The following is an 11,703-nucleotide window of genomic DNA, read 5'->3' as shown; positions in this document are numbered from 1 at the left end:
TCCGATATCCGTCATCCTTCGGATCTAGTAAATAAATTACTAATTCAGATCGAATTAGGATCGGATTCGGATCAGACCGCTTAATTACGATGCTCTATAGAAATATTTACTGTATCTAATATTTTATTTTCATGACTTACTCAAAATGTATTTAATAACTCATCAATTTAGTATAGTCGTCGTTATAGTGTGTTTTGGCACGAAATATAAACAGCGAACAGTGTATTTGCCATAAGATTGAAGAGAAATCCAGCTTTATCTCTTATATCTGCTTTATTAGGTATTGTTAGACTCACTGATAATAACTATTTGAACCGGGACGTTTCACAAGAAACACGTGTGTTGTAAGCAAAAATGAAAAACAGTACCTCAGCGTCATCTATTTATTTCAACGTTGCGGAGTACGGGCTGTTTGGTATAATTTTGGGTGGAATCGTCTCGATTATTATAGGTATATTTTAATTTTGTTAATAGAAAAAATAAGACAGTGGCTGGATTTCTTTTTGGCGGTAAAAATATGTCAATATTTTCCGTTTCGTTGGCCCTTATTGCAAGGTAAGTTTTAGGTACCTATGATTTAATTTCATTTGAGACCGAGATACTGTCTATCCGATTGTTTTTGGAATTAGTCAGAGGTAATAAACAATCTAGAAACTATTTTCTAAATCTAGAAACTTGTTTCAGGTTTGTGTCGAATCAAAACATTTCTGTCTTTGTAAAAAGACTACGGGACAAACTTTTTATACCTTAAGGGTCACTTGCACCACCGAAAATGGAGGGTTATCCCGAGGTTAACCCACCATTTTATGTGGAATTTGACAGTTGACAGCCCACTAACCTTGAGTTAAACGGGTGGTGCAAATGACCCAGTGGACCACAAATATAATATGGTGATATTATTTGAAAGCATACGCATATATTAGGCACTACTATTTATTTATATGTGCATCTGTTAATTATTAACTGGTAACCTACATAACTTTATTTTTAGATGGATTGTTTCATTTTCATTCCATATACATAGTTTCTAGTCCTCTATCGGTATTTACAACTTCAACGATGGGTTTCAACCCCAATAGAATTGACGGGATACACAATTTTATATTTATATTAATAATACAGTAAAGTGAATCAAAATTAGATCTTGTAATATAATAAGAAACTCTCAGTAGATCCATTGGATCTAATGGTAAAAAAAATTCTCATTGGATCCGTCGATCCAAAATTGGATCTAACGAATAAAAAAATTCTCATTAGATCCAAATTGGATCTACGGGTTGGATCTATAGAGAATGAAGGTTTGAATCGTATTGAAAATGTCAGTTCATTAGTTCCCATATAAATTGCAGTCAATTTCAAGTCCATAATATATGTACGGGCCTTTACATTCCATGATTTCACTTGATATTAATTTTAATTAAATATATTATTTCCAGCCATCTGACAAGTATCACATTGCTCGGAGTACCAGTAGAGATATACTTGAGAGGCACACAATACTGGGCATCGGCGCTGTCCCTTATCTTAGTGACTATCCTAACAGCTGTGATATATTTACCAGGTAAATAATTAATGTTTGATTCGTGTCTGCGTCCTGTAGTGTTTTGTTTTTGAAAAATATTTGAATAGTTGCACTACTGGAGCAAGTGTTCATTGCATGACTTTGTCAAAGCCGCTACTGGCTTTAAGACATTGGCACAAGAATAACTGTCAATTTTAGTGGTATTTTGTATCACCAAAGGTTAAAGTGTCGATCATTTTAGTTATAAATAGCAAGAGCAGCATGAAGGTATTGCAGTTTAGGGTTAAAACTTGAAGGCAATCTGCAACAGTGCCTTTAACTTAGGTAAGTTTCATTGACAGAAACAGGAACTATAGTAAGTTTATATGATTGGACAAGTAAAGGTGAATTGACCTTACCCTAATAAAGAAGTGTTTGTTGTAGGACATTTCAAATGACCATATTTTCACTGTGAACCCGTTATTTGTGCATATATGTACTATTAAATTTCTACTGTAAAATATACCTTAACCCCTCGAATGTCTTGTCCTGTATCCGTCACTGACAATTTGGACTTACAAATCAAAGATTATTAATTCAGTAGCAAGTTTTTAACATGGGCGGTCCAGGGTTAATCTCTTTCTATCATTATCTGATTTAGATGTTTTGTTCCCAGTTTTCCACCGACTGCAGTTATCATCAAGTTTCGAATACTTAGAAATAAGATTCTCAACGCACACGCGCACCATCGCCGCAGTCTTGTTCGTCGTCAGCAAGCTAATGCTTTTGCCAATAGTGCCGTATGTTCCGATGTTGGCGTTCAGATTAGGTGAGTTATTCTTCAGATAAGATACTGGACCTACTCAGTCAAGCCGGTTAGTTGTGACAACAAGGAGTCTGCCTTATGAGCTCGTCAAAAGTACACATCGTAACTTCACACTTCCGGAGACAAGTTGTAATTAAATAGGTTCAGACGTCAGAATGGTGAACAAAGATATGTAGTGAAGTGAATGCCAACGTAGTTTCAGAAATCTGTAGGTGTAGGTAGACAAATAATCTATCAGTTGTAGTCTTTTATAGTTTATGACCCAATTATATTTCTTAAATTAATATTTTCAAACTTTATCGCTTTGAATACCTATAGCTAGGAGTGTATTTCCAAAAGGGTTTCTTTCTATAAACTTTGTAGGTAAAGTATTCATAGGGAAGCTATTTTGAAAAGACAATCTTCACCTACGTATATGACATAGACATAGACACATAGACAAACGCGATGATATTATAGTAATTGTATATTCGTTTCCAGTTACAGACCCTCTCGCAGGTCGCGCAACCGCCGTGATATGCGTCCTCTGTGCAACGTTTACAGCGGTTGGCGGTCTTCAAGCTATAGTCAGCATTGGAATGTTGACGGTCTTCTTATCATTAGCTGGTACAGCGTTACCAACTGGGCTGGCACTGCTGCCGATGGGGATAAAGAGAATGTGGGAGATCGCGAGTCATGGTGACCGATTGGTGTTGTACGAGTAAGTGGCTAAGTTTTGGTATTTACGTCAACGCAATTTTCATAGCGGTCGGCGGCCATCAAGGCATAGTCAGTATTGGGAGCTACAATCAGTATTGAGATGCTGACCTTCCTATTGTTAGCTGAGACGGGCTGTTAATTGGGCTTGCTACAGTTGCTACATTTATTTGATTGGAAAGCTATAAGTTAGCTTAGTGATGATGTTTTTCCGATCTTTGATACATAATTACAAAACAAAATTATAAATAGTCAACCTTTTAAAAACAGCGTACTTATCCTGTTCCACGTATCATATATCTATTCATTGGTTTCAGTCCTGACCCTGAACTGGCGCACCACACATCATTCCTTACCGTAACTATAGCCCTAAGCACAAACTGGCTCTGGAAGGTGGCCCTCAGTCAGTCCTCTCTCCAGAAGCTCCAGGCAGTACCATCGATAACAAAAGCCAGGATTTGTCTAGCGATCTCCTGCTTGGGAGTCATTTTGATGAAACTACTGTCGTGTCTGCTTGGGCTGGCTTTGTATGCCTGGTTTGCTGGCTGTGATCCATTATTGTCGGGGCAGATTAAGAAACATGAACAGGTAATTCGAATATTTTGTATATTGAATGCGATTATAGTCATATAGTAATTATGAAGTTCTGCATTGTTTTTTTTTTTAATATTACTTACACCATAAATATTAGCAATATAAATCAATAAAATAAAAAAGAGATGAAACTAGCAAGAGTATAAACTCACCTGAGGGTCCCAATAAAAGCTATTCTGAAATAAGTATTACCACAAACCGTAACCGGTAACTAGTAGCACAAACATTACACTACACAAATAAGAATTTTTCTTTTAATTTCAAAAGTAACACATCAACACAATCACCGACTAATATGTATAAACAAACACGGCCAAAAATGTTTTACTTATTACATATTATTAACTGTTTGACAGAAGCCGCATCACTGACATAATAATAATATATAAGGTTCATGACTTTTTTCTTCTCACTGTGTATAAAGTGAGAAAAAGTATTTTAAATAAATAGGTATTATACAAAGTAAAGCCTGACCAGAAATATAATATGTCAAGAGGGCGCTGTTATTCTTGCTTTGACAGTTCAATAAAGTATGAAGAATACACATATATTTCTGGTCAAATCTTAAGTTGTGGCAAAGAACGTTGTGGCCTTTGATTAAAGTAAAATAGCGGAAGATAGGTGACGCGCCACTCAAATGTGGCCCTCAAAAATCAAGCTCCGGGAGCTTGATTGCTTTCAGTTGCAATCGGCACTGCGTGCGCATCGGATGTCGTGAGACGTGTGACGTGAGGAAATTATAAATTATTTTTTATTGGTAAAACGTAACCAAAATGCTTTCGTGTGCTTTTATGCGTTGCACAAACCATTCTAAAAGGAAAAACAAATCGCAGGGAATCACATTTCACTCGTAAGTACATGAAAAAAAAAATTTTTCTAAGATAATTTATAAATTCAGTCTTTGTTTTGACGGCCATTTTGCAGAGCGGGATAGAAATATAAGTTTCATTGACGTGCGACCAAATACGCATAATACATTAATGACGCTCAAAGATTGCCTTTTGAGATTTGCCTTCGCGGTAGCGTCAGCATAAAATGTTGATCATAATAAATAATTCATATAATAACTTTTACCTGGTATTGATTGTTGATTGATTATATAATTTTTTTGTTAAATGATATTTGACCTCATTTTTGCAACAAACTTTAGTAGTATATTATTTTGTTATTTTTATTTACAAATAATAAAATGATGATCAACTAAAGTTTGTTGCAAAAATGCTTGCCTTATCAACAAGATTTTTTTAATTCACTCGCACCAAATATGTTTATTTGTTTTCTAGTTTTCCTGGAGATGAACTTGTCAGACAAAAAAGGCGTATTGTAGTGCGTAAACAACGACAAGAGCCAGACTGGACGCCTCGACTTTTCTCGCTATAGTGAGGGGAAAAGTTTTGTAAATAACTATTATTCTAAGTATAGGAAAGTACCCTATCGTAAGCAATTTTTATAAAGTTTGTCTTAAAGAAAAATATGAGGTCACTATTTTAGTTCCATCAATTTCTGCCATCTATTCTATTTTCAAAAAGTAATAGTGTGTTGTGAGTGAGATTAGGGTTGCAAATAGAAAAAAAAAAACAATTTTTTTTTTCAGAATTATGAAAAAAAAAAAACCGAGCATTATGATACTTTTTTCTAAATATGTTTTTTTTTTTCACACAGAGAACCTCCTATAGAGTAGAAATCTTGTATATTTTGTTCGCGATACGAGTCACCAGTGTTTGGGGTGCGAGGAGCCGGGCGGGGAATGTGTTAAGCGCGCTGTGATTGGCCGTTTCAAGGACGGCGGGCAGTCGCGCCAGATGAAAAGGGACAGAAGTATGACTGTCCCTCTACTGACGCGTAAGTGGCCAATGTAAGTTGACCTATGCCGGCTCTGAATAAATTATAAATATGACTTATTTGTGGAATGTAATGCCGTCTGTTTTTAAATTTGAGCTTCTTGTTACCTTTCCACACCATTTCACACTACAGGTGGACATCTTTAAGGCATCAAAATACCCTTTTCCAATTTTTTAGTGCGAAAAACACGCGCTGCTTTCGGGTCTGTTACTTGGTCGATACTGATCGGGCACGGCGAGCGCCCGCGCTTATATCAGTGCAAATACTAGGAATGGATGTCTATAGGGGTTGGTCTGTGTTTTCACATGAACAAATAATTCGACAATAACGGTTTTTCGTGACTTGTAACGTATTTCAATAACAATAACGTACATTTTAATACGATTAACATTCAGTATACAAACGTTTATTGGGGAATCCCCGATGCTACGTGCAGCGTGGAGAGGCGGTCGTGTTGCCAACAGTAAATAGTGATAACTACCAACTACAGATTTCGTAAATGTTACTTTTATAAGACCAGAACTTAAAGTAATTTGATTAAATTCGTTTAATAGTTAACATTAAGTCTAAAAAAACGTATAAAAGTATTAACTGCTTTGCAAATTTTGAGATTTCGTACTTTAGAAAAAAAAAAAAAACTCCAAAAAAAAAAACTTTTTTTTTCACGGTTTTTTTTTCATGTTTGTTTTAAGCCAGAAAAAACCGTATTTTTTGCAACCCTAAGTGAGATACATGTCATTATGTTTTTTTTGGTAACCCTACTTACACCAAACCAAACATCGCTCCACAGTGCAAAATAGTAAAGTAATAAATAATAAGTAATTTATTTTGTTTTCATAAAAAATATGTTGCATAATTCTTATACTCCAATTTGTCTGCTGACGCTTCTTGATTATTTGCAATGACATTTCTTTTTTTTAAATCTTTATTAAAGAGCTTTGACATGACACTAGGAAAGAGGCTCATCTCGATGCGCGCGTTTGTCTCGTTCGCACTACCGTCGGAATAAATCGGTGTGTCTCTGTCGTTCAATAGCGTAAATTTACATAGCTGTGTGTGTCTGCTTGTATGTAGTAGTGTGTAGTGCCCAGTAGTGCCATTTAATAGCTGACAATTAGTATGACGTGCCGTATCTTCCGCTATTTTACTTTAATCAAAGGTTGTGGCTGTAGTTTTTTTTATTTGTGTTACAAAATTAGCTCCAAATATTTTCAGAATCCACCTATGATTGTGTCAAAAGGAGACAATAATTGCAATAACTTTTACATTTCAGCTGGTACCGCAATTTTTACACAGCTTGTCAAGCATGTTCCCTGGCATATGTGGTATTTTCATCATCGCTATTTTCAGCGCCACTACTGGGTAAGATTGATAACAAATATTATAGTTATAAGTAGATATATTCTTGATAGAAATGAATTACTCATTTTGGAACTAAGAAGCTCTAGAAACTTTTTCTACTGCAGCAATAGCTTAGAAGAGTTCGCGGAAAGAAGAAGAGACACAAAATGTATAGGCATCCAGAATCTTGTCTTTTCAGACAAACTGTTGACTGCAATAGTACATGTGGTTAAGTACGAAATGGTATGTAAAAGAGTAGAAATCTAAAAGTGGCAATATCGTTGTGTGATCCCTTTCTTATCAATGTGTGAGAAAACGAGACGACACGACGATGTTGCCACTTTAAAATTATACTATTTTGTGCGAGGCTGTAGTTTTATCATTATTGGCGGTTTTTTTATCAACCCGCGTGCGTGACCCACGTCCAACCCCCAGTAATTCGTAGATACTTAATAGAAATATCCTATGGTTTTTAATTGTTTCTCATGTTTGTTTTCAGGTGTATTGCCTCTATAATAAATTCAGTATCGGGGGTCCTTTTTGAAGAGTTCATTAGACCTTGGATGCCACAGAGCACGAGTGAACCTGCCTGCTGTAAAATTATGAAGGTAAATATATTTCTTTGCGTTTGCTAATTATTTAGTTCAGTCTACTCTAAGCGCTCACAAAACTAAAAAACTTTTACCAAGTCTCCGATGAAGTGAATCGTCCTTTTCCATTTTTGCTCCATCTGTAAAGTAACCTTAGTTATATTTTCCAAATAACCTCCGCCATTACGGTATGGTATACCAATCGGCACTAACATAATTCTTCGAACATGTAAACCATACCTTTAGCCATGTTTTTATACATCAGATGGCGCCAATAGTCCTTTGTAAATTGTTTCAGCTCCTCTGCGTTTTAGTAGGGGCGTACTGCGCAGGCGTGGTATGGTTTGCACGAGAGCTGGACCGACTGCAGCACGTAGCTTTCGGAGTAACAGGTGTCACGGCTGGCACTCTGTTGGGACTGTTCACTCTGGGAATTGTCTTCTCTAGAGCTAATTGTTCAGTGAGTATGTTTACTCTTGCAGATTAAAAGTTATTTTTACCAAAGAGAAATTCGCGCCATCTAACGGTCTTCAATCAAAATTGTGGTGCCATCTAAACGAGCATAATTATATAATTATTATTTCTGTTGGTAGGGCTGCTGTTAAATATGTAATTAGGTACCAGTTCTATCAACCTCCGCTTCGTAACTAAGACATAACGCAGGTCTTGTATCAGCGCCATCTATTCGTTACAGACAGTATTATTTAGGCAACAAGCATGGCGCTCACCTTTACGCGTCATATGATTGAAGTTTTCTTTGTTGTAAGTACTCATCAATGCTCACAGAGGGCAGCTCTAATAATTTTTTTTTGGTGAATACTCGTATACTTTGGAAAATTAAACCAATTACATACATACCTTAAACAATCATACTATTTTAAAATTGCCTTATTAAAAGTAAAATATAATTATATTGGACTAGGTATTGTAGAGTATTAGCATAAATACATGTAGTGTTATTTCTTTATTTAGGGAGATAAACGTAGTTATTTAATGCTATTTGGGTAGGTACTAAAACAAGAATTTCCTCCCGCGAACGCTCCGGCTGTGGAATGAGCTCCCATGCCGAGGTATTCCCGATGAATTACAGTATGGGGTTCTTCAAAAAAGGAGTGTACAAGTTTCTAATGAGTCGGCAACGCGCATGTGACACCCCTTGAGTTGCAGGCGTCCACAGGTTACGGTGACCGCTTTCCATCAGGCGGGCCGTGTGCCTGTTTGCCACCGACGTGGTATTAAAAAAGAGGTACATACATATTATCTTTATAGACTGGTAGGTGTATCCGTACATGACTAAAATAACATAAAAACTTGTTATTGACATTTTGATAACAAAAAATACGACCTTTACGTGCCTTTATTACGCAAATAAATACATTATCTTCCAGGGGGCGCTAAGCGGCTGCCTGCTGAGCCTTCTACTTTGTGGTTGGCTTCTCATAGGGGCAGAAAATGCCCTCGCCTCGGGGGCATTGACCTTTCAGGGAAAACATCTAGCCACGACGGGGTGCGGAAAAGCCAACTTTACCCATGCGCTGGTTAATCTTACCAGTGCCTTGCCAAGTGCCGCGTAAGTGTCTTATTTATTCGTCGTCGTTTAGTAATGGATTTAAAAAACTGAATGTGATAAAAAATGTCTTATTGTGTTGTCACTTACATTATAATGTGTTATGTAATTTGTGTCTTAATTAGGTATCTTTTCATACCGAGTTTTCCTCGAGGACTATAATGTTAATCTTCTAGGTTGGATAGCGCGAGTTTATAAATTAGGTATCGCACTTCAGGCGTACATTCAAAGTTTAATAGTATATTCTGCAACAAGGGAGGGAAGGGGGATTTTGTCGACGAGTGTTAATAACTCGCGACAGCCGCAGGCTGGAGAGAGAGTTATAGACACGAGTTTACAAAATCCTCACCTCCTGAGTTACACACAATCTTTTTCATCACATTTGAGAGGAAAATACAGAGAAAAAAATCATAAGGCAAAACCTTAAATGGTGGAATGGTGATGGTGTTGTACTGCCCGTTGCTATATGGGTGTGCGTGTGGATTGAGTGAGCACCTTCCGAAAATAAAAAAAAATATGCTGATCATTTAGTAAAAGTTCTAAAACAATTGTAAAACGAATCTCTGAATTTGTAAAAAGATAAATCAAAAGATACAGTCATTAACATGTGCTCACTCAGTTCTCACAAACTACCAACGAAAACAGTGAATGTATTCATCATGTATTCATATAACATAATATTTATATACTAACATTTAGTAAAAAATATGCCAACCTACCTCTATAAATTTTAGATCACCTAGTTACGTATTTAATTTTTTACAAATAGTTTCTAATGCTCACTCAATCCTCACACTTTAGGATATTTAGTAAAATTTTTACTAAATGTTGAAGTACTTTCGAGTGTCTGTGGTGCTACCAATCTTAAGATATTTACATTTTTAACTTTCTCAAAACGTGTGGACTGAGTGAGCACTTACAAAAATTTATTATAAAAAAACCTGACACGTTAGTGGTTCGTTTTGTATTTTACAAATTCCCATTTCATTTTTACTAAACTATACACATATAATAGCGGTCTAAACCTTATGTTTTTCATCAAAATTCGGCTTTTCAAAAGTGTGAGGATTGAGTGAGCATAAGAAACTATTTGTAAAAAATTAAATACGTAACTAGGTGATCTAAAATTTATAGAGGTAGGTTGGCATATTTTTTACTAGATGTTAGTATATAAATATTATATGTTAAATGAATACATTCACTGTTTTCGTTGGTAGTTTGTGAGAACTGAGTGAGCACATGTTAATGACTGTATCTTTTGATTTATCTTTTTACAAATTCAGAGATTCGTTTTACAATTGTTTTAGAACTTTTACTAAATGATCAGCATATTTTTTTATTTTCGGAAGGTGCTCACTCAATCCACACGCACACGCTATATGGCAACGCGATCAAGCGCAAATCGCGATGGCCGTCACAATTTCCTGCCAGATTGCAAATTATACCGATTTATCTACGTGAAATTTAAAAATAAATGTAAAATACACTGAAATAATTGTAAAACATCAATAAAATGCATTTTTCATACCGTATAATATTTTATTATAGCTTAATAGTCAAATTTTAGTTGTGCAAAAAAAATCCTTGGCTGATTGAAATATCCTTTGCCTGAAGTATTGTACAGATTGTGTTAATTTTCAAAACTAAATCCATTACTCTCTTCGGAATAAAATAGTACATTATTCTTCAGTACACGTAGACGCAATGAGACCTTTAAACAGCAAATGTGATAACAAATTTTTTTCTTGTGTATCAGAAGTAAGATAACAGTTTTTTTTACGATTTCAGAAACCAAATACCTACAAAACCGCTCCAGTCACTCTTTAAAATCTCATTCACCTACTGTCCATTCGCTGGTGTTATGTCAGTCCTCCTGATCGGAGTCCCAATGAGCTACCTGACGGGAAAATCAAGAACCCAATCTATAAACCCCGATGTCTTCTGCCCACTCACACAAAGTTTCTTACATAAATCGCAGTTAAGGAGTCCAACGGAATCTTTAGAAGTCAGACCACCAGATACTCAAGAAGTGTATGAAGCGCTAGACGAGGCATTAAAACAATTGAAAGAAGTTGTTGATCGGTAAAAAATTGAACTTTGAAGAGTTGGAGAAGCTGGAAAATTTGTTTCACTACAGGTCGAGTTTGATCTGTAACTATTTCGGCCGAGCTTAGAACTTTTTAGTGCATCTGGAAGGAGTGATATTAAAGTTTTCAAATAAGACAGTCCTTTTATTTATGCCCGCTTCACCTGAACATCTCATGACCACAAAAATTTAAATGTTTACATACGTTATTTCGCTTAAAGAAATAAAGGAAATATAAATAGTTTCCCTGCAGTCTATCGCTCTATCTATGTTCACAATATTTACCGATTAAAATTTTCACCGAGTCGTGCCACTCTTAGTTAGTTAATAAAGGTTTGAATGAACAGCAATAACCTAACCACATACTTAATTAAAATTTTGAAAAAACCCCCGATGATGATGAAATGGCACATGATGATTTTTGCATTGATATACATACATACATACAATCACGCCTGTATCCCATGAAGGGGTAGGCAGAGCACATGAAACTACTCAAGTTTCAGTGCCATTCTTGGCAAATAAGGGGTTGACAGAAAACGAAATAGTGACATTGCAGTGACAGGTTGCCAGCCTCTCGCCTACGCCATTGACTGAGTTACGGAACTTCGGACCGTCAACATCAGCTCCTGAGGATGCCTCGTAGAGAGGCGAAACACG

At 36.0% G+C, this 11,703-nt stretch overlaps 1 protein-coding gene across 2 annotated transcripts; it reads left to right on the top strand.

Annotated features, from left to right (window-relative positions):
* The first annotated feature begins 333 nt into the window (after nt 1–333).
* LOC125231780 (sodium-coupled monocarboxylate transporter 2-like) lies at nt 334–11,178 on the top strand. Of its 2 annotated transcripts, XM_048137350.1 has the most exons (10): nt 334–555; nt 1,437–1,561; nt 2,178–2,330; nt 2,808–3,027; nt 3,341–3,611; nt 6,733–6,821; nt 7,300–7,408; nt 7,689–7,850; nt 8,779–8,960; nt 10,746–11,178. In XM_048137350.1, exons 1-10 carry the CDS (start codon nt 518–520, stop codon nt 11,041–11,043), a joined length of 1,647 nt encoding a protein of 548 aa, XP_047993307.1. In that variant the 5' UTR covers nt 334–517; the 3' UTR covers nt 11,044–11,178. The 2 variants fall into 2 exon arrangements, with proteins under 2 accessions (XP_047993307.1, XP_047993308.1); XM_048137351.1 differs by lacking the exon at nt 7,689–7,850.
* The last annotated feature ends 525 nt before the right edge of the window (nt 11,179–11,703 follow it).

The sequence above is a fragment of the Leguminivora glycinivorella genome, chromosome 12, assembly GCF_023078275.1.
Source record: "Leguminivora glycinivorella isolate SPB_JAAS2020 chromosome 12, LegGlyc_1.1, whole genome shotgun sequence".
In the NCBI taxonomy this organism is placed as follows: Eukaryota; Metazoa; Arthropoda; class Insecta; order Lepidoptera; family Tortricidae; genus Leguminivora; species Leguminivora glycinivorella.
The sequence above is the reverse complement of the archived record's forward strand: the minus strand, read 5'-3'. Positions and strand labels throughout refer to the sequence as shown.